The 22,618-nt window shown below is 46.3% G+C and overlaps 2 protein-coding genes across 3 annotated transcripts; both read left to right on the top strand.

The window, feature by feature from the left end:
• The first annotated feature begins 259 nt into the window (after positions 1–259).
• On the top strand, positions 260–5,861 carry akap17a (A kinase (PRKA) anchor protein 17A). Of its 2 annotated transcripts, none has more exons than XM_076263625.1 (5): positions 260–420; positions 1,023–1,787; positions 2,640–2,788; positions 2,901–3,207; positions 3,811–5,861. In XM_076263625.1, exons 2-5 carry the CDS (start codon positions 1,032–1,034, stop codon positions 4,708–4,710), a joined length of 2,112 nt encoding a protein of 703 aa, XP_076119740.1. In that variant the 5' UTR covers positions 260–420; positions 1,023–1,031; the 3' UTR covers positions 4,711–5,861. The 2 variants fall into 2 exon arrangements, with proteins under 2 accessions (XP_076119740.1, XP_076119742.1); XM_076263627.1 differs by having other exon boundaries at positions 2,901–3,141.
• A 481-nt stretch (positions 5,862–6,342) lies between these two features.
• asmt (acetylserotonin O-methyltransferase) lies at positions 6,343–18,454 on the top strand. The gene is made up of 8 exons (XM_076262599.1): positions 6,343–6,816; positions 7,096–7,270; positions 8,437–8,566; positions 8,696–8,764; positions 10,668–10,786; positions 13,807–13,947; positions 15,249–15,371; positions 18,159–18,454. The coding sequence occupies exons 1-8, from the start codon at positions 6,742–6,744 to the stop codon at positions 18,368–18,370; spliced, it is 1,044 nt and encodes a 347-aa protein (XP_076118714.1). The 5' UTR covers positions 6,343–6,741; the 3' UTR covers positions 18,371–18,454.
• The last annotated feature ends 4,164 nt before the right edge of the window (positions 18,455–22,618 follow it).

Consider the following 22,618-nt stretch of genomic DNA (forward strand, 5'->3'; position numbering starts at 1 on the left):
ATTTTAGTTCAGATAATTTGCATAGTTTAGATTAATCACAAGCATCACTGTCACCATTATGCTTTAGGCCTAACTATCATTGTGGTTAGGGTTCATAGAGCTTTTTATGTTGTTGAAGGTTGAAAAAATAGCACCTTTTATCAAGCTGGTGAAACTGACGAAACAGCCTACTCAATGCTTACCACACGAGGGCGATAAAGATAGCAAAATAAATGTTTACTTGCGAGTAGTTCCTGTGTGAACGAGGTCATTCCGGGCCCTACCCGGAAATGTTTGTTAGTAGTCAGTTTTCTCAAAATGAACCAGCAAATTTAGCTAGATTTTGTAGTCATGCCATATTCGATATACCTTTTACAGAGCCCGTGATTAACATCGTAATCATGCACACTGAAATTCAGCTTTGATCATTTTCAACCAAAGGTTTGTATTTAATTGATAACGGATTTCTTCCTCCTAGGATCCCCACCGGCTTGCTCGCGAGGAAGGAAGCGTTTTGCTAAAATACGCTTGTAACATTAACGTTAGTTAGCAGGTTATCGACTGAAGTTTTTAATGTAATATGTGTTTGCTCTGCTTACTTGCAGACGGAATAATTGAGCCATACTAAATCCACGAAGTTAGCCTTTATGATTAACGTTAGCTGCTAATATTATGGGCGAGCGGTCTGAAGCAACGTTGTTCTTTTATGAAATAGCTAACTATGGTAGACCGTTACGTTAGAAGAGCTCACGCCTCGAGTTGCCACTGTGGTATGACAAAATTTAAGTTGGGGTATGTTTACATATTTCACATCAACGTAGATCAACGAATGTAGAGCCAAATAACGTTAGCTGATCAGGTTGAAAAATGGCCATCCTTACTAAACATCTCTCATCCTTACATAAACATTTATATTGCTTATCCTGTTAACGTTTCCTAATGTGTCGAGGGGACGTGGAATTTGGGGCATGTAACGTTAACTTTCGAAGTTAGGCTAATGAAAAGAATAACTGAAACAATAACTTTGCTGTTATCTCTTGTAGCTGACCAAGATGACCACCATTGTCCACGATACCACAGAGGCTGTTAAATTGTCCCAGGCACACAACCTTTACTTGAAGCCCATTGCGAAGATGACAATCAATGTTGGCCTCCCTCAACTTAAGCTGCCTGGCAAGTCTATCTCTAACTGGGAGGTGATGGAGCGACTGAAAGCCATGGTGCATCCCGATCAGTTTTCCTCCCTGCGCATCTCCAAGAGCACCATGGACTTCATTCGCTTTGAGGGAGAGGTGGAGAATAAGAGTGTGGTCAAGTCTCTCCTTACCAAACTGGATGGCAAGAGTATTAAGCTGAGCGGCTTTACAGACATATTGAAAGTCCGTGCTGCAGAAAACAAGGTAGACTTCCCCACTCGCCATGACTGGGACTCTTTCTTCAGGGATGCCAAGGACATGAATGAGACTGTGCCAGGAGAACGGCCCGACACCATCCACCTGGAAGGGCTGCCTTGCAAGTGGTTTGCCCAGAAGGATGCCTCGCCAGACAAGCCCTCTGAATCCGTGCTCAAGGCGGTGTTTGAGGGATTTGGCAAGATTCGGAATGTTGACATCCCCATGCTGGACCCTTATAGGGAGGAGATGACAGACAAAAACTTCAACACATTCACTTTTGGCGGACACCTAAACTTCGAGGCCTACGTCCAGTTCCAGGAGTATATCGGTTTTGTGAAGGCCATGGACACACTGCGAGGGATGAAGCTGATGTTCAAAGGAGAAGATGGAAAAGCTGTAGCTTGTAATGTCAAGGTCAGCCACTTGCTAACGTTGATGTAGTTTGCAGAATAAAACCTAGGTGGCATATTTGCTTTGTTTAGGAAGAACATGTCTCATTAGGAAGCCTCAGCAGAAGATTTGTTTGCATCTACCAGATTTTATAGGTTGTAAGTGATGAGAAGGCATTGGCGTTGTTTAAAATGACCATTTAAAGGCATCATAGTGTAGGCTTGTCATGACCATAAGTCTCTTAACCAGGTGTAGGCTAGTTCATGGAGTCTGTGCACTTGACATTGAGCAGACTTACATTTTAATCTCTTTTGCAGTTCCTGAAGCGTATAATTTGAGAGAAGGGTGAGGAGCAAGCGGATTGTCTCGGTAGTTTCACTAATGAGATGGAGTCAATTCATTGAGAGGGATTGCATAATGCTGCCAGTGTTGGGGGCTTTTAATCAAATGAATGCCAAGGCTGAGCTATCAAATCAAGCCTGGTTCAAACTCTGGGGTTTTATTAGTAAACGTGGTCATATCTCTACAGCCAAAATGTAGTGAGACCAGATGCATAACAGATTTGTGGGTACTACCAGGAGACTTATCGAAGAGCCATTTTTATAAAAGAAGCATAACATACAGTATAGGCTTAACATGTACAGTATTATGTGGGAGTTGGTCAATTATGAGTATGACATAAGAAGATTATTTATTTGGTTTTGATTTGATGTCAATTTATTGTCTATCTGGGTGTGTATTGTATGTATTGTCTCTTGTTGTCTCTTGGCTATGAGTACGAACCTCTCGTCTGTGGAAGTCATTAGAGCTTTTTAGAACGACCATCTGCAGTTAAGTTGACCTTTGACAGATTGGATTCTTTCCTCTCTTGCCTAGGTGGCATTTGACACGACCAAGCACCTGAGTGAATCAGCAGTGAAGCGGAGACAGCAGGAGAGACTGAAGCTGCAGGAGCTGGAGAGGCAGAGAGAGGAGCAGAAGCGCCGGGAGAAGGAGGAGGAGGAGAGACGCAAAGAGGAGGAGAGGTGAGCTAGCCTAGCGCCCCTGCTCTCAGGTGCACAGCTCTCACCAGAGAATTGGCTTCATAGATACCCGTAGGAGCTAATGTGAACACCTCCTTCTCTTCCTCCTCGGTAGGAAGCAGCGTGAGCAGGAGGAGGAGGAGAAGGAGCGGCGTAAGGAGGAGAAGCTGCGCCGGCGGGAGCAGAAGCTGCGGGAGCGCGAGGAGAAGCGCAACCAGAAGAAGATGAAGCGGCAGCAGGAGGAGGAGCAGCGCAAGCTGCAGCTGAAGATCGCCACGGAGGAGCGCAAGCTGCTGCTCGCCCAGCGCAACCTGGAGTCCATCCGGCTGGTGGCCGAGCTGCTGAGTCGGGTCAAGGTCAGAGCATGCCTGGCTATGCGCCCCGCACACCAGCTGACCACCAGCACCACGGCGTCTGAACATGTAGGACCTCTGCCCACAACACTCCACTCGCACAACACACCCACGTAGCGACAGCCTAGCGACAGCTTAGAGACATAGGCACAACAAGCCTAGAGGCAGAGGTGGAGACAGCTCTAATGCTGAATTTACCGCCCCTTTACAAATCTGTGGTCTTGTTATAGCAGATTATTTCAAACAATCCTTGTGTTACTTGCTTCAACACTGAGAAAATGCAGCCAATTTTTGTCCCGTTTTGTCTAAGGGGTTTGCCTGAGCCTAATACCTTTAGTGTGAACGATGCCTTCTACTCTCTCTGCCTCTAACCTCACCACCATTGCTCTTAGTTACTAGATGTGACTAGCACTGCAGTACAGAGTGCTAAAGGAGCTTAAGTAGCATAAGTAGTATATGTATGCTTATCTTTAAATCTCATATCACCAACTCTAGGTTGAAGCCAGTCACTTTCTGTTTGGCTTCACTGGGCTCAGGTGTCTTGTGTTGGGTGAGGCTGACGTGTGTGTGTGTGTGTGTGTGTGTGTGTGCGTGTGTGCGTGTGTGTGTGTGTGTGTCTGTCTGTGTGCATGTCTGTGTTTGTGTGTGCACGTGCGCGTGTGTCTCCCTCAGGCCTTGCGGCAGCAGCAGCTGGAGCAGGAGCGTGAGGAGCAGGCGCAGCAGCAGAAGGCGGAGGTGGCGCGACTGCAGCAGCTGGAGGAGCGTCGGCGGCAGCAGGAGGCCGAGCTGCGGCGCGTGGAGAGCGAGAAGGCCCGCGCCCTGGAGCTGCAGCGCAAGGAGAGGGAGCTCCGCGACCGGCTGCTGGGGAACCTGCTGAAGAAGAGCACGGCCACGACCAGGCGGCCCGACCAGGAGGAGGAGGAGGAGGAGGAGGGGGGCCTGGGGCTGGAGCTCTTTGTGAGAGACCCAGTCTTGGGAGTCCAGCTGGAGTGCCAGACTTTCCAGGCGGGGGCTCAGGTGAACGGGGTCCGCCACGGGGCAGGCAGGCCGCTGGGGGAGGGACTGAGCCGGCAGAGGAAAGGAGAGCGGGGGGACCGGGCCGAGCAGGGGGACCGGCGCGCAGAGCGGAGCAGAGGGCGAGGCGGAGACGGCGAGCGCGAGCGCACGCGCAACCTCCACAGCAGCAGGAGACGCAGCAGGAGCAGGAGCAGGAGGAGGCGCAGCCTGGAGCGGAGCCGGGCCCCGAGGAGAGACGGCGGCGGCAGCAGACGGAGCCCCGGTGGCCGAGGTAGGGACGGGGACGGCAGCGGCGGCCGGAGGAGGCGCAGCAGGAGGAGAAGCGAGAGCCGGCACCGGCGCAGCCACAGCAGGAGTCGCGGCCGCCGGAGCAGGCGGAGCTGGAGCAGTAGTGGGCGGAGCAGCAGGAGCAGCAGCGGCGGCACGAGCAGGAGCCGCGGCACACGCCGCCTCCGGGGGAGGAGCCTCAGCAGAAGCTCCTCCTCCAGCCGCGAGAGGCGGGACCACAGACATCACAGTCGCAGTTCGGACAGAAACCACTCAAGACGTCGCTAAGCAAAAGTGCTGTCACTGATAGCATGTCAGAATAGGAAGAGTATATTAGCTTTGGTTGTGAGAACCGAAATAATGCTCAAAATAAAACTTGACTTTTGATTGTAATAGAAATGGTGGCATATTTGGTTAAATGTCCACTGTCTGTGCACTACTATGTTAGAAAACAATTCTGTTTTTAAGGCAGAGAGTTTGGCTGCTTATCATGAGAGATCTGTCTCTTTCCCAAGTGCTGTGCTGGAGTTTCTGGATGTCATCATAGTTTAGAGAAAATACCTCATCCTAAACTGTTTTCCATCAAGTGATGAAAGATCAGTTCTGTAGTACCTGTGCTAAATGATGCGTTACAGCCCTTTGAGTTTATATACTCATCTTGAGGACTTTTTAGGAGACATCAAGTTTTGGTTCATTTCAAATGACTGATATTCATTGTACTCATGTGTTACACAGAAATAATTTGCCTATAGCCTTTAAGTAAGTGCTTAAACCATTTTGCCATTTGTCCATGTTTGAGAGAGAACTGAATCACTTTCCCTGAGGCCAGACTATTTGGACCTTAGTGAACACTGCCAGGGAAAATCTGGATTTGTGTGTGGTTTATGAAATAGACCTGTGGATTAATTTGACAACCCTGGTCCAGATTATTGGTAAATGCCAAAGATGTGGAAATGATCAACTTTTTAGAGAATAGAAATGAAATACACAAAAGAAAAAAGTGACACATTCAATATGTAGCTAGCGCTAGTTGCTAGATGTTTTATGTTTCAAGATATTTTACGTTTTATTTATTTTTTGTTTTATTTTTCATAGACAAACTGTTTTTTTATTGTCTAGCTGAACTGCATTGCCGTGCCTCCATGATGACTGGGGGAAGTTGAGTTTCCGTTCAAGACCGCCCAGTGTGTTCAGACGCAATAGAGTGAGATGTACTGTGACTGTAGACAGTTCGGCAGTGTCTAAACCAATAATAATTACCCACAGGGTTTGAGTTGAAGTGTGGGAATAAAAGGGAAGTAGTTTTGATTTGGACCGGGTTAGTTCCTTACCTTACCAATACTGTTGCATGTGCTGTCTGCGCCTCCATAACAGCCAGCATTCTGATCACCGTTGGCTTGTCCCTTTTAATAATCCCCAAATAAATCTCCTTTAAATGACCAGATTTTGTTACGAGTCTTTTTGCAAGCACTGCAGTCTTCAAGATGTTAAGCATGACATTTTCTAACACCATCCAACTTAATGCATCTCTCTAACGCTCTAATCTGTAGCCAGATGTGGCTGTGGCATTTGCGTGTGAGTGTAATTTAGGTGCAGTGAGCACTGTGCAGAGGGATGGATGGGATGCAGCACAGCTCCCTCTGAAACGCACCGACCACCTGTCAAACCCCCACGCAGCACTTTGGCTGCTTTCCGTCTGTGTCTGCACCACTGCTGCGTTCTCCACCTTCAGAAGCTGTCAGACTTGTGTAGACTTGTGTCTCAAACACACTAACACTCTCATCATTGCCACCCACATTTAGACTCCACATAGTTGTACCCAGACATAATAGTTTAATATATGACACTGTGTGACATAGTGAGCCGTGGGAATTCTGTCATTATAATGATGTTTCTGTTTTGCCTGCTGATTAGATTAGATTGCACTGTGGGAGTTATTGTCCTCCATATTCACGGGTCTACATAACTAATAAATACTTCAGTATTGTCAGAACGATTCATCCTATAATGATTTTCTTAATGCTGAAAATAACTGTCATCCCTGCTGCATTGTGACCAAAAATCTGCACCACTCCTTGTACTAACTAACTGCCTTGTTGTAGAGATTGGAGTGTAACCCCCGTAGTGGCCTCATGAGTCCTGAGACGGGAGTGAAACTCCCCTTGTCCAGACGGCCAGCGTCCACCGTGTAATCTGACTAATCTGCTTACAGGCCTGGCTGCTGACTACTCATTAAAAGTCCACTCTCTGAGACCTGTTCACAGCCACACACTGAGCAACCCCGAGGTGGAAGGTGCCTGGGCGGAGAGCACTACAGACATGAGCACAGCACAGGAGGATGAGACGTATCCCAGGAAAATACTGGACTACATGGAGGGCTTCTTGGTATCCAAAGTAAGATTCCTCTTCTCCTTGAATGATGTGTCTGCTAGTGATGTTGGAATTGATATTCAACATCTTTTTCTGTCCCGTATGGCTTTTGTCATGTGGCTGTCCTGCTAATCAGAATTACTCATCACGGCTGTGGAGGTCCAGCACAGTCCAGTGATTATTTTATTGTGTAGATCACGTTGCTGCATATACATTTTCATTACTATAAAACCTTGCAATGGCAGTAAGATGATGGGGGACGTGTAGATGTGTGTATGAGTGCTGTGTGTATGCCCTGCACAGACTCTGTTTGCTGCGTGCGAGCTGGGAGTGTTTGACCACTTGGAGGCGTCAGAGCGCCCCCTGTCTGCAGCAGAGGTGGCCCACACCCTGGGCACCAGCGAGGATGGAACACAGCGGCTACTCTCAGCTTGTGCTGGCCTGGAGCTTTTGATTGTCCAGCAGTGCAATGACCAGGGTAATTAGATGCTCTCAGATATGGTGTTTTATTACTATTTTAACTTCAACCTTCAAAATGTTAACCTTTTACACAAGGTGTACACACAGCAGATATAGATAGATAGATAGATAGATACTTTATTGATCCCCAAAGGGAAATTCAAGGTCTCAGTAGCATACAGATATCACACACAACATGCACTTACAGCAGAAAGAGTAATATAAGTATATACATATATAACAAAAAGAGTAATATAAGTATATACATACATATATAACAAAACTCCACTGTACAATAGAGACAGTAGAGGATAAGAAAACTAAAAAAACTAAATACTAAATACATTATACTATATAAATTAAATGTAAAAAATCCACAGTGTGCTTAAGGATGATCAAGCATTAGACGTTTGCAGTGACAGGGCCGGGACTGGGCCTGTAATTCTGTGTGCATGGTAAGGTGCTCAAGAGAGTGAGTGTCATGGTGAAGGTGCAGAAAGTAGTCCAACAGTAGTGCAACAGTGCAAGAATAAGGTCTAGAGACCAGCATAAATAAATATGGACAAATAAGAGAGTAATGTATAATGTAGACAAGGTAATATAAAAACTATATCAGTGCAAGAATAGGTTGAGGTAATAGGGTTACAGCCATTCAGTAATCAGTATTGTAGCAGAAGCCGTTAGTCATGTGTGCTAATATAGCATGAAAAACAGTGTAGCAGTAAAACATTAGGCTGTGGACAGTAGTAAAACAGTAGTAAAACAGTAGTGGACAGTCAGTACTTAATATGGAGAGGGTGGAGAGGTAGACAGACTATGAAGAGAAGTCTATCTCTCCTCTTCCCTTTAGTGAAGCATTGAACAGTTCAATGGCCCTGGGGATGACTTCCTCAGCCTGTCAGTTGTGCATGGCAGTGAGTGAAGTCTCCATGAGAGTATTAGCATCTTTTGCATTTACAATTAGCATCTTTCACATTTACATTCTTCCTCAAAGTTCTTCAGTGAGGTCAAAACTAGTTTTGCTCATACAGTAGTAAATTCTGTGAAAGCAATCTTACTGTTGTCTGACACACTGGCTGTGTGGTGAGCAGTTGTTCTGTGTTGTGGCATATGAGGCTGGATTAATGCAAGATTGAGATACATTTGTGAGGTTAGCATTTCCTGAACATAATTTTGTTTGTGAAGTTGTTTACAGCAACACTGGTTTATCCAGTAGATACCTGACGCGGACAGGCCCGCAGTCCCTCTACCACTCCATCCAGTACAACTCCAAGACCATCTACCTCTGCTGGCACTATCTGACTGACGCAGTGAGGTGTGCTCTGCTTCCTCAGTCTCACTCTATCTCAAAACTCTCCATATTCCAGGTGTGATGTGTAGATGGGTGTCATCTACAGGTAACACAGTATTAATACCAGTGTTCTTTTTCACTCTTATTTGACAGGGAAGGACGTAACCAATACGAGAAGGCATTTGGTGTCAGCTCTAAAGACCTCTTTGAAGCGCTGTACAGGTGAGGACTCCCATTTTTTCCGGCTCCAGAGGCTACTTTTAGTTGTGTGCCTGGAAACTGTGTGAGAAGGAGACATCATTAGCATTCCTGTGCCAGCACCTCCTCTCCCTCAGTAGCCTACACATGAGGCTGTCCCATCGACCCAGAATGACTTTCCCACCACCAGGCAGCACTCGGATGAGAGCGGAGCACAGCCTCATATCCCCAAGCACTAGCTCACCAGCACATGCTGATCCACAAGCTGCTCCACAATCACACAGATGCTCGCCACACCCACAGAGGACCCCCCCCCCCCCCCCCCCCCTCAAAACAAAAAAATATAAAATAAAAATAATAATTTTCCTCTTTATAGAAAGGGACGGCAGTACCCTGGAAAATCCAGAGTTCTCGCAAGAGCACAACTTGAATTGTCTCTGCGAGACACTCTGGCAATGAGTAATGATGCACGTTACTTTTGCCACTTGTATCACGGGGAGCCAATCACATCGGTGTATCTGAAATAGGCGGGCCAAAGGCGAGCTAAACAGACGACAATCGTAGTGTTATCCAATTGCGTCGAAGTCCGGAATCAGTCAGCAAACATTGGTCGTGCCAATTGCGTGCAGTGAGATTTTCAAATTCACGCTTGGTGCCGCCCCTCAAATTGGGCCATTACAGTATTCGTGGCCAGACCCTTAATCTTTCTAGATTACCTGGGTCTGGAATCTCCAGGACTGCAGGTCCATAACAGACAGGGACTTGAGGCCTGAGAGAGAAGGTCATCAGGCTCTAATGGCTTTCTGATTGGTGTGGGTGGCCGGAGAAGTGACGGGGGGGGGGGGTTACTCCTTTCAACGGACGCGATTGGCACTTTGCACAGGGCCATCAAGGTCACCCCTGGCCTGCTCTCTGCCTCTCGCCCTGTCCCTGTGGCTCCGCTGAAAGATAAGATCAAAGAGATCAGCGGCCATTTGCTCAGATTCTCTTGTCCGTCCTCTATGGCTGTACAGACGCTGTTTCAAGGTATTTTTAGCAGACGAGATGGATCAAATTGGAGGAAATACAGATTATTTTCCTCACTGGTGCTAAAAACGTCAGAAGGGCACATTAAAGTCAGAGTTGAGAGCAAAAACAATATATAACTGGGAAATTGGGTATTGATTTACACACATGTTTGCTGAATGTCAACACTTTTATGTAATATAGCCAAGATATAAAGACCACCTGCTCTACTATAAGGATGAGGAGTTTGTTTAGTCTACCTGTCTCTCCAAACAGATTGACTTGTTGTGGGTAAGAGACAGAAGACACATAGAATTGCTGCAGCCTTATCTGAAAATATTACCCAGCTTTAGGGCAATGCAGTGCTGTCTGTTGCAGTATTTGTAAAGCGAGCGTCCTCCAAGGTTACTGCCAAGCTGTGACTAATGACTGGCTGTAGTGGGCTGGCTACCCCCAGGATGTCGCCGATATGAAAAGCTTGACATTTGGGTCCTTGAGTGTAGAGAGAAATTGGATCAGGCTCAGCAGGGCCAGAAGGCTGTGGAAGTGGAGGAGAGGAGAGGAGAGGAGAGGAGTGGAGAGCAGAGAGCAGAGCGGGCGTGCTCCCCAGTGCTGGGCTCCACAGCCTTTCCGTTTAGCCCACGTGCTCCATTTGTTTTTCCCAGAGCTGGCAGCGGCAGAGTGGGGATGCTGGAGGCACGGCACCCTGAGGGGCAAAGCTGTCCCCTCGGGAATCCATATTGTTTCAGGGCATGTAGACTGTTTGCGTGAATTAAAACTACAAACAGGAAAAGAATACATTTATAAACAAGGAGCCAATAAAAAGGAACAATACAACATTGTTATGTGCGTTTGTCAAATGGACTGGGTGGGGTGTGTGTTTGGAAAGGAAAACTAGATGTTTTTGTCTCTTTTATGTCAGGTCGGATGAGGAGATGACGAAATTCATGCACCTGATGAACTCTGTATGGAACATATGCGGCAGAGATGTGGTCACGGCATTCGATCTCTCCCCTTTCAAGAACATCTATGACCTTGGAGGTATAGTCACTCCATATTGCCTTTATGATTGCTTCTCATTTATTGTGACCAGGTAAAAAAACACTGTCTAATGGCATCCCAGTGAGAGCGTTAGTGGTATCTGGAACACAGAGTGTCTCAGTGCCATGTCATGTGATTGAGAGTCGTGTCTGGGAGTGGCCGCTTTCTGAGGTGAGCACAATTGTTCTCCTTTCTGGCAGCAGACACTGAATCTAATCTTTCAGTGCAGTGTGACCTGAGTCACTTCTCCGGGGACTAAAGCTGGCTGAACCACTCCAGTTCTCAATATTAAGAATACACCTTCCTGTTGAAGAGCATATGCAGTAGAATACACCTTCCTGTTGAAGAGCATATGCAGTAGAATACACCTTCCTGTTGAAGGGCATATGCAGTAGAATACACCTTCCTGTTGAAGAGCATATGCACTACAAAGCTTTTCTTGGTCATTCTTTGGCTGGCACATTCTTTGGCTGGCACAATAATAGGCCTCCCTCTTTTGTACCCTAACAATAATAGAAGTGAAATATACAAGGATGTATTTCAGATGTACTTTGGCTTACACTAAAATAAGCCAGGATAGTAGATATTCACATCTAAAGCATTGGCTTTTCACCTTGTCTGAGAATAGAAAAGAAAGAGTCCAAGCGTGATGCTCAGAGACATTCCTGCACCTGTGTGTGTAGAGCGGAGTCTGTGTTCAGTGAGTCGAGTCAGCTCAGAGGTGCCGCTCGTTACTGTGTCTCCTTCCTGCCCACCTGTAGAGTCCCTGAACGTGTGTCTGTGTGCTGAGCTGTCGCCCTCTGCACCGTCAGTCCCACTCTGAGCAGGCACACAGGTACGGGCCGGCAGACAGGTACGGGCCGGCAGTGCCACAGTGGTCGGCGGGGCCGTGGATGGCTTGTGTGGTGGTGTGACGCCGGTGGACGGCAGCCATCTGTTCCCCCTGCTGCCGGTCCCTCCTGCTCTCCCCAGCCTGCACTGAAATGCCACCGCCGGGGCTCCGCAATGGTGCAGTGCAGCACTCGTCCCGGAGCAGTCGAGCGCACACGCACACACACACACACACACACACACACACATACACGCACACACACGCACACACACACACAGTCCTGCCTTTTAACAGGGTAGCAGCACGGATCACGACCACAGTTTTCTCATTACTGCAAGGTTAGGACATCAGTCTTCATCAGGGAAATGAACAGCGGGTGCCTGCGGTGACAGAAAGCCTGACTTTGAGTGCGTTTACCGTTGAACACCACAAAACCGCTAGAGTAACCTTTACGCCATCACCCCCCTCACCTTGAATGCATTACCATAACAATAAAGGTCACCTTTATCTGAATCTTACCTTCACTCCTAACACTTGTCCATGGGGAGTCCAGGTGAAGATGCGGGAGAAATGGGGAGGCGATTGGATGGCCCCTTGGTGTCATCTCATACAGTATTTATTTCAAAAAGAGATTGAAGTGTGTCTGTTGACTTCTAGCAGAGAGGCTACGTGACGAGCTCCGCCACAAGGGGGAGCTTTGTAGCCGCTGTGGCTGGCGCTGGGATCTGAGCCTGACTTGAAGGCTGCAAGCGCCTGCTGTGCTTGGCCGCCCTACTGAGACAGCCACCGGACCGGCCACACTCGCCTTACAATGAATTATGAAATAAAATAAATAAAAAAGCCCAGCAGAACCTCAAAAGAGCCAGCGCCTTTCCCCATCCGCACGTCAGACGAATGAGGAAAAAAGACCAAAGTGCATTATATTTCTCCTCACATAGTGGCCCTGCCTCAAATGAAGGAGTATATGAGTGACTGTAACTCTCCTTTTTGACTGCTAGAGCTGGACATTTCCCTGAGGAGCTGTTGTTTAGGGCTGAAAGGCGGTTCCTGTCCGCCGTGCGCTGGGGCAGTTGAGGGACCGGAGACACACGCGCATTGGGCTCTAACGGCCGCCGTTTCTCCTCTGTCTCTTTTGATCTGCGTCCGGCGTGGCTGATAAGCTGACACAGTGGAGCCCAGAAATCAAGAGGGGATTGTGGTCCTGGTCAAGCTCATCTCCATGCATGCTGATGTGTCAGAGCCCCTCTTTGTCCGAGCCTGCGCTCTCCTTTATTATTCAAGAGAACAAGGTCGCTGTCGCTTCTAATCACTTCTGTCTGTGTGCACACTATTGATTGGGAAGGTGCTTGGGTCTGGCCCAAGAGGCAGTGCTGAGGTTGAGCGCCGCAGCTCTCCGACTGGAGAGCTGGTGGGGGGTGGAGGGATAAGGGGATGGGAGATGGGGACGCTGGAAGCTGCCATTCCATCAGTGTCAACCTGTCGAGTGTCTCATGGTCTCATGGACAAGCTAACGACGGGGAGGGAGGGGGAAAGGCGATGATGATGATGATGATGATGATGATGATGGTCGCTCTGATGAAAACATTCTCTGTGCCTGGGCGTGAGCTCAGGGAGCCAGACGGCCTCTGTTGGTGTTGTCGCTGCTGATTGCTGAAGGAGGACCCCCCCTCAGTCTCTGCCGAGGGGCCACCCTGAGGTAAAGTGTTCAGTTGGTGTGCAGCTGGGGGACTGATGGCACAAGTGCTGCCTCCTGTTGGATGATTTCATAAGTCTGTCTCTGCCTCTTACGGTCTCCCAGAGGGGAGTAAAGTCTGCTTTGAGGAGTCCAGGCAAAACACAAGGAAGATGGAGAACAACTAGTGCATTTCAAAAGATCAAGTAAAGTTTTAGAACTAAGGGCAAAGTAGCAGTAGATAGAAGAGGAAGAAATGAGTTCAAGTTTGGTTCTGATGTCTGTGATTTTCCTTCTCCTTCAAATGAATCTTTGCTCTACAGTGCAATTCAGCACAAGCAACAAAACGAGCGCCCTTGGTGACTAGACGGCTGCTTAGTACAAGGCAACTCATCATGTCAGGGACCCAGCCTGTCGTATTTCATGGGCTAAACTGGAGAGCAAAACTGGGGGGTCGGAAGCAATTGTCCTTGGGGTCATGACTTACACCTCACAGTTGCCTCTGTCATTTTGCAGGCTGCAGTGGTGCATTAGCCAAACAGTGCACTCTGGCGTACCCAGGATCCACCGTGACCATCTTTGACCTTCCTAAGGTGGTGCAGATGTCAAGGGAGCACTTTATGTCAGCCGAGGACAAGAGGATTTCATTCCATGAAGGTATGCGTGTGTTGAGTCATCGGCAGCGTGGCGAAGGAGGGCCAGGAAATCAATAACGTGTGCTGGGGAGGGGGGAAGAGCTTTTCTGCCCAGAGCAGATTCGTCACAGAGCTCACACTGATGTCAGGCCACTGCAGACTATAGACATTTATACAGCCGCACACTTGTAGCACGCACAGACACAGGCAGAGGAGAGCGCAGCAGAGAGAGAGAGAGATAGAGAGAGAGAAAGAGACAGAGAGAGAGAGATGGATTTCTGCAGCAAAATTGTTGAGCCTTTTTGCCTCATAGCTGCGGCAGGCAGGCACAGAGCAGAGAGATCTCGGTGCGTTTGCTGTGCAGGCACAGAGCAGAGAGGTCTCGGTGTGTTTGCTGTGCAGGCACAGAGCAGAGAGGTCTCGGTGTGTTTGCTGTGCAGGCACAGAGCAGAGAGGTCTCGGTGTGTTTGCTGTGCAGGCACAGAGCAGAGAGGTCTCGGTGCGTTTGCTGTGCAGGCACAGAGCAGAGAGGTCTCGGTGTGTTTGCTGAGCCTCAACCCCCCTGTTGCTTTGCTCTGTTTTCCTTTTCCGTTTCTGTTCCCATGTGGGGAAATCACATGCTGCCACTGCTCAACTTGTCACTTGTCACTCATGGTGCTTTAGAAAGCGTGAGCAATGAGAACAGGACACGCAGCCGCTCCACACAAAGCCAATGCAGCTACATTATACACACACACACACTAAAGGGCTGGAGGCAGCCAAGGCACTCCAGGACACAAGTGGACTTTGCTGTGAGGTCACCTAGTGAGACATAATGGACACCACAGTTAGTCTTTGTGGAATCTCGGGCTATTTTTCTGGACACGGAAGGTGAGTCTGGGCTTGCAGCATATGGGGCGCTTTGTTGTTGTTTGTCCTAATTTTACTGTTACTCTGATTATATCACTGATGCTAGCAGGAGTGACAGCTGGCTAGGACTAAAGATGAGTGTACGTCTGCAGCAGGCGGCGTGATGAAGATGTGTCATGACGGAGGGGGCTATTTTCACAGTACGCTAATAGAGTTAGCATGACACCCTTATCTCGGCCAAAGAAGAACAATGAATGTGACGTATGCGTTTGGACTGTGGTCAGGGCCATACTGCCCAATGCACAGCTGCTGTACCTTGCTGCACTTGCCTCTTCGCTCACCTCCCGAGCAGAGACGTGTGGGAGGGAGACATAATGGGAATGTTATTGAACTTAAATACACCCTTAGAGCGGGAAAGCACTTGTCCCTGATTGACAGGGACAGACTCTGTCTGTGTGGTTGTTGTTTTTGCAGGGGACTTTTTTAAGGACGCGCTGCCTGAAGCCGACCTCTACATCCTGGCCAGGATACTGCATGACTGGACAGATGAGCGCAGCTTGGAGCTACTGGCCAAAGTCTACCAGTCCTGCAGACCCGGTAATGCAACAAAACAATTACAGCACAGCACCGCGACAACATCAGGCAATGTCCCAACAACGCAATTCAAAACCATAACACCCGTCTATGACAAGATACTGAGCTCCATAAAAGTCTTGTCACAACAGCTTCATCATCAAAAAGAACCCGCTTGGCTACAATATCTTTAAAAGGAACTACACTATGGTACTGTGAAACATGAATTATGTACTGAGCTCTCCAATATAACCTAAATTTGGGTTTGAATGGTTAATTAATAATTTGGTAATAGTCCGACATAAATTGAGATGACCAGGGATTCAGAAAATTCTATGAATATCTTAGTTGTGCTTTAGCTACTGACACAATTTGGATGAATAACATAAGTGCCACATTATACTACTGTATTAGACTACAGAATGTATGCAGCGAGGGGAGAGTATTTCTGTTTACTTGGATGTATAAGAACAACAGAGGTTCTTCTGACATTTGCATTTTGTTATTAGCTGGCTGTTTTACAGGTGGAAGGCCCCAACACAACATTTGCATAACACAACACTAACAAGATGAATGCCCACACCACACTGCATACAGTGTACTCCCATACTAATGCTGAATGCACATAGAAATCCCCCTATTCAACAGTGAGTCTGAATGGTCAAGTCCGTATTGTAGTGTAACTGGTTTCAAAATCAGCTCAGTTTGTGTAAGCCTTATCCTCTCTTTTTAAAGCATTTCTGGGAACAGATAATATTCTTAGCCTGCAAAGCAAGGGTGCAGATCTAAAAAGCGAAGCCCCCGAAATCCCAAATGCTCCCGAGGCCTTGACATACTTATAGCCCCGTATTCATTTGTTACATCTGCCCACTGCGCTGATAACTGGCAGCTGAGATTTTTCACTTCAGCATGAGACCCTGACCCACAGCTTTAAAGACTGATGTCTGAAGGTGTCTGTCTAGCTTGGCACAAATGCCCTGTTGGTTTCTGCCTTAGACATGCAAATGTCAACAAAGTACCCTTCACAAACAAGCCTCCAAGCTGTTCCTCCCAAAGATAGAAGACAAAAAATGTTGCACCGGCTTCAGAAATCTCAGCAGTGCCCAGAAGCACATTACATAACTGAAAAACACAGCAGTCGTACAAACTATGATATTGTTTTAACCTTGCACTGAGCTGTCCTGACCAAAACAAACAGCATGCCAATTAGAGAGAGAATTTCTTCATGACAAAATAGGCACACTGCCATTTGTAAAATTTTCATTAGGAAATGCAGGTATTGTCTGCTCATGCACTGAGCTCAAATAGGAGAACCAAATGGCCTGAATTTCCCCCCATATTTGACAACATTGACATGTCTATAGCCTGTATGTTAAATACAGGTAGCTTACAAATGTACATGTACTGGTGTTCTACATCTCCTTAGCATTGTACACGCACACACACACACACACATACAGAACTTGCGGACACATACACACAGCACAAGCCATAGACTGGTGGTGTACATATTGGTGAAGAGCCATAACGGCACACTGATTTGAAGAAATTGGCCCATTCTTTAAAAAATCGATTCAATTTGTATGTAACGTAAATATATGTACATTTTTGTTGAAAACCTATTTAAATCTTGGTGCATGCAATGTGTAATAATCAGTTGTTCCTGGTCAAACATATCAAAGAATATTTCATAAATACCAGTGTTCATTATAAAGTATAAATGTGTTTTTCATATACGGAGTGTTCATCTTTAGATTTATGGCTTGTGCTGTGAAAGATGCTTCACGGTTCTGTAACAAACTAATTCACGATCCAGAACTAATAACCATATCCAGTATCTATCTCTGCCAGCGATAAGGAACCTTCACTAATGGAAACAATATTGCGGAATCACCCTTGTGGCAACCTCTGTGCTGTTGCTGTGTCTGGTGCAGGAGAATCCTTGGGCTGATAGGGGAGTGGGGGGAGCCGCTCTGCTCGTGGTGGTGAACAGGCTGATCTGAGTTCAGCCAGGCTTCCCCCATCTCCTGCTGAATTTGGTGGGGGATGGAGATGGTGGTGGTGCCGTGCCAGGTGTTCTGAGCATGCCCAGTGCAGAGCGGCAGGCAGGTCCCTCCTGGGAGGCGTCCGACTCACTCATCTCTGAGATTGAGTCCTGGTGCTGCAGCTGGGCCCACAGATGCTTCCTCTCCTCTCTCCCTCTTTCTCCCTCTCTCTCTCTCTCTCTCTCTCTCTTTCTCTGATTTCCCACAGACAGGCATTTCTCAGATTGTCATCCTTTCCATTTCTCCCCTTGTCTTTCTTTAATGATATGTGAACACACAATCACCAAGCCATCACATCCAGTAACAATCCACGGAAAACCTCAAGTGCTCGGCGCTTCTGCCATTCCACTCTCCCTTGGGACATGAGCCATGGGTTGTGCTGACAGCTGCTGGCCCTGCTCTCATGCTTTTCTGTGTGTGTGTATGTGTTTGCGTGCGTGCGTGCGTGTGTGTGTGTGTGTGTGCGTGTGTGCGCGCGTGTGTGTGTGTGTGCGTGTGTATGCGTGCATGCGTGCATGCGCATGAGTGTGTGTGTGTGTGTGTGTGTGCGCACGCGTGTGTGTGTGTATATGTGTGCGTGCGTGTGTGTGCGTGTGTGTATATGTGTGTGTATGCGTGCGTGCGCATGAGTGTGTGTGTGTGTGCGCGCGTGTGTGTGTGTGTATATGTGTGCGTGCGTGTGTGTGCGTGTGTGTGCGTGTGTGTATATGTGTGTGTATGCGTGCGTGCGCATGAGTGTGTGTGTGTGTGTGGTGCGGGCGCTCAGGTGGAGGTGTGCTGCTGGTGGAGGCTCTGCTGCACGAGGACGGTAGTGGGCCGCTGACGGCGCAGCTCTACTCCCTCAACATGCTGGTGCAGACGGAGGGCCGAGAGCGCCGCGCCTCTGAGTACGCCCGCCTCCTCACCGCCACCGGCTTCACCAGTGTCCAGGTGCAGCGCACGGGCAAGATCTACGACGCCATATTAGCCAGGAAATAGGGAGGTGGGCACCCAGCCACCCAGCCTCCACCTCCCCCCTACACACACACACACACACACTGTTCTCCACACACTTCCTCTACCCTTTCCACTTCATTCACTAGCAACCTTTCTCCGAACTCTGTGATACATAATTCATGAGTTATATTGAATCTTCAAATCTTTCCATTTGATAAGTTCAAGTTACAATTAGTCATCTTCATCTAAACATAAAAGGCATCATTTTTACATAATCTGTATTTGGTAGGCAGTGTCTCCAAGGTCACCCTGAGAAAGATAATTGACCAGATCATTTGGTTTCACAGTTGTTCATCATGTATTATCAACAAGGAAAGAAATGTGTGTAGAAATGTGGATGTTAACAGACATTATATTATCTGGGAATTCCTTTGTAGGAGATTCAGTTTTAAAATTCCCAAAATGAATGTGCAGGACTAAAGAAGGAGAGACAGCAAAGCAGCATTGTCAGCATAAGACAAGATAGCTGATTGGCTCCCATCCTCCCTGCCCCACTGTTACAGTAGCTCTGGTGCACTGCAAATCTTTCCAGTTGGAGCCACTGCAAGTCTTTGGGGAGAACCCTAATAAAGCAACAGACAAGATGTTTGAATCATTTCTATGCTAATGATCTGGAATCCCATTAATTTGTACTTGCTTAAGTCTCTGTTCATTTCTGTTATCTTATGGCTGAAACCTCACTAGTCAACTGAATGTTGAACTCTGCTGTAAATTAGTTTTTGTAATATCAAATGCATTAGAAACTTAGAGGCCAAGTCTCTGTTAAATATTCCATATCCTTTTTTGGTGTATTCTAAGCATGTATTTAGAGACAAAATACAAGAACAGTGCTTAAAACAAATAGATACATAGTATTAAACGGTAGTTTAGGTCTGTCGTGTTTTCATAAGGTTGTCTATGTCTTTTGACAATTTGTCATGTGTAGTGTTATTGCATTGTATGAAATCTATTGTTATATTTGAGCACTATACACAAAAATGACTTGGATTTCTTTTTGCAAATAAATATTTTCTATTATGTCAGATAGCTTGTCCTCTTTGGTGAAATAAAAGGGAGGATTCAAGGCTAGTTATGCTTTCATTATGCTTCTTTTTTCATTCAACCTTGCCGGCAGCAAGAGAGAGAAGACTAACAAGCTTTATTTTTGTATTAATGTGGATTAAAAAGACATCCTGTTGCGGTGTGAGTGCCAGGCTGATGTGTGTGGTGTGTGGCTGTGAGTGTTTCAAGGTCTTGCTTCAGGGCCAGTACCAATCCACAGTTCAGTACACTCAACTTCCCTTCCCTGAATACATTTCAGATTGGACATTGCACAGTGAAAGCCTGTTTTGACAACAGAAACATCTCTCTGCACCGATACCTCACCTCTCTTTCGGTATGAGGCCAGCTTGATCATGTCACATGGCATCCTTCTGTTTTAGCAGATGCATAATGCATAATGTTAAACACACACAACACTGAATGTTGAAACGGGCAAAATGTGACGACCTAACAAGATGCTTCATTTCAAAGTTTTAGACAATCACATTTACAGGCAAGCAAACCTACACAGTCAAAAAGCAACACATTGATTTCTACAACATTGACTGTTGTTTGGGGAGCTCATTAAAATGCAATGAATTGAGCTACAATGTGCAGACTTTTATGTTTTTCATAACATCAGCTGTAAAATCTATGGGCTATATATAGCTATACACACAATCAGATTTAAACAATGTTCTAGTTTATAGAAATATATGTTTGCAATTAAAATATCTTATATATAGAGAGAGATTTGTAATTGTGAGATGGTCATTAATGAAAATAATATGACTCATGCCAGACTTAACATGCTGCAGAATCAAATCAGATCCACATGAAATAACTCCATGCATGTGACACTGCTTTCAGCAACTTATTTGTTATGCACAAACTCATATTTCTTTCTTAGGGGTGCCTTCAGCAAACTGTCACATCAAAAGAACCCCAACACAGCTTGGTGAGGAGGGAGGGGAATCCTGAGGAGTGCAGGTTGATTTGGGGAATATTGATGACTCAGATACTGGTACACTTCAAATCAGATGCACTATTTTTGGCAGGCCTTCATGCACAATGATAGGTTACAATGACTTTTGCATTGGCATAACAATAGTTTCCATTCAGTAAAAGGTCATGTAAATGACATTATGATGTACAATATACATTATATTTAGAATATTACACAGATGTACTAATAGATTAAAGGAAAATTCCGGTTTTTGGCACTTTAAGGCCCTTTTCTGGTTTGTTTTGGATACGGTAGACGAGACGGTAGAAAATAAACTGAGAGGGTACTCCACTGGGATAATAGTTTAGCTGATATAAAGCCTATTTTATGTTCTCTCTGTAAAGAGGCATACAGCTGCACATTATAGACAAGTGAGTCCAAGCATTAGGCACAAGGCTAGCAAAAAAAAACATGACACTCTCTTATATGCAATGATGTTCAAGTACTCCCCTGTGCCAGTCACAGTAGGCCTACTCTAAAATAATGCGCCAGCAATGGTGTTGGGGAAGGCACATATCAGTAAGTATTGAGAAAATGGAAAAAGTAAAGGACCTAAGGGTTGGTCCAATTGTGAATGCATCACAGCAGTCTTTGCTCAGTACTAAGGCATCAGATGCAGTCAGCCTCAGGGAGCTAGGGGTCAGTGTGTCCTTCACCGTACCACAACAAACGGATTTCAAATGTAGTATTATAGTATGTACTGTCTTCTGATGTCTTGCAACTGCAGTGTCTTAATGACTATTACACAAACATTCCAGTTCCTCTGCAAAGTCCTCTAAGGTAAGGATATTTATGTAATGCTAACAATGTGTAAAATTACAAATTTAGCTATTCCACACATGTACAGCCGACCCCTTTATTTGCTTCTGGTCATTACCATAATAATTGGCAATACAACGCATTGAGGAAATACTCTAGGAGACTGGAAGGAATGTTAACCAGGACACCTATTACTCATACAATATGGATGAAGCAAATACTCGCTGCAATTCCTGCATCCTCTTGGTCACGCATCCTCTTGGTCACTGGGGCAGAAAATGCCGTCTTCTCTTTGTTATGCAGTAATTCTCTGAATGCAAAAATTTCCCCTCGCAATCCATCCGACTATGACACTGGGATGAAAAGGTCACTGATACCATTAGGACCAACAAAACATGATGCACAATGCGTATGTTTGGGAGAGGAAAGTTCTGTCTGTAATGATATCCTACAGTGATGTTTTGTACAGCCTCATTTTTCACACAGCTCCACAGGAAGTCACAGTATGCCACTCGTCTGCTGCCTGATGTGTTTCAGCTCTTGAGATTGCATGTTGCCTGAGGTCAAGTAAATGCATTCCATTTGATATGACAGACATATTTTTCCATGTTGCTTGTGTCTTATCTATCTTGAAAACCTGTCTCCTGCCCCAGAGACTTCATGCCAGTGTAACATACCACCGAACGACTGAAATGGTACAAGTCAAGTCTGTTTGAGCCATTCTCTTCTACTTCAAATGGGTCCCCATTTGGTCTTTCCTACAACACAATTGTTTTTCAAAGGCGGGCAACAGCCCACAGTCCCTCATCTCATCATGACTTGCAAAATATTCTGGTCTTTATTTGATCACCCCTTCAGTCAGTGCCACTTGAGTAAGAATAAATGAAATTAAAATGCTAAATATCTTTGGGTGAAACAGACCAAAACAACATGATTAGATAGTCCTTATAAATATTACTTCTAAAAAAGGTTAATCTAATGAATTCTGACAGTGAAGAAATAACACGTGATGTGTAATATTACCATTTGGAGGGCTTACATTTATATTATGAGTCTTATTCTTTTGCATTTGTGAAAAGGCTGGCTGCCCTAAAATATCCCCGAGCCTTTGTTACCTGTGACAGTGGGAAGATGAACGAGAGCTGGATTTGCACATTTTAAGAGCTGTCTATGGGAGGCAGCGGCAGCCAGGCACAGCTATCTTCTCAGCTGCTCAGATTTACGGAGGGATCATCACTCATTAAGCTGGAGCCTGCACACAGTGCTGGATGAGATATTGATGAACAGCCTGCTAGATTGCAGCTCTTGGGCTTATAGGCTGGGCAAATGGCCCCAGGTCAGATGTGCCAGAGATTTATGTCCTTTACAATGGGTGCCGACACGCCGTGAGATGTGGCGAAAATGTGACACACAAATAGGCTCATCTCTCTTTAACAGAGGGGCAC

Source organism: Alosa pseudoharengus, unplaced genomic scaffold (assembly GCF_046254945.1).
Source record: "Alosa pseudoharengus isolate Yale_2024_CS ecotype anadromous, Long Island Sound unplaced genomic scaffold, YU_APseudo_1.1 YU_APseudo_1.1_scf_3, whole genome shotgun sequence".
NCBI classification, from domain to species: Eukaryota; Metazoa; Chordata; class Actinopteri; order Clupeiformes; family Clupeidae; genus Alosa; species Alosa pseudoharengus.

What these genes read in the sequence shown, in the direction of transcription:
- akap17a (XM_076263625.1), top strand. Translation starts at nt 1,032, where the DNA reads ATGACCACCATTGTCCACGATACCACAGAGGCTGTTAAATTGTCCCAG. An exon ending in CTGTAGCTTGTAATGTCAAG is followed by an intron (nt 1,788 to 2,639) that starts GTCAGCCACTTG and finishes TCTCTTGCCTAG; the next exon opens with GTGGCATTTGACACGACCAA. An exon ending in AGACGCAAAGAGGAGGAGAG is followed by an intron (nt 2,789 to 2,900) that starts GTGAGCTAGCCT and finishes CCTCCTCGGTAG; the next exon opens with GAAGCAGCGTGAGCAGGAGG.
- asmt (XM_076262599.1), top strand. Translation starts at nt 6,742, where the DNA reads ATGAGCACAGCACAGGAGGATGAGACGTATCCCAGGAAAATACTGGAC. An exon ending in CCAGCAGTGCAATGACCAGG is followed by an intron (nt 7,271 to 8,436) that starts GTAATTAGATGC and finishes TTGTTTGTGAAG; the next exon opens with TTGTTTACAGCAACACTGGT. An exon ending in CTACCAGTCCTGCAGACCCG is followed by an intron (nt 15,372 to 18,158) that starts GTAATGCAACAA and finishes GCGGGCGCTCAG; the next exon opens with GTGGAGGTGTGCTGCTGGTG.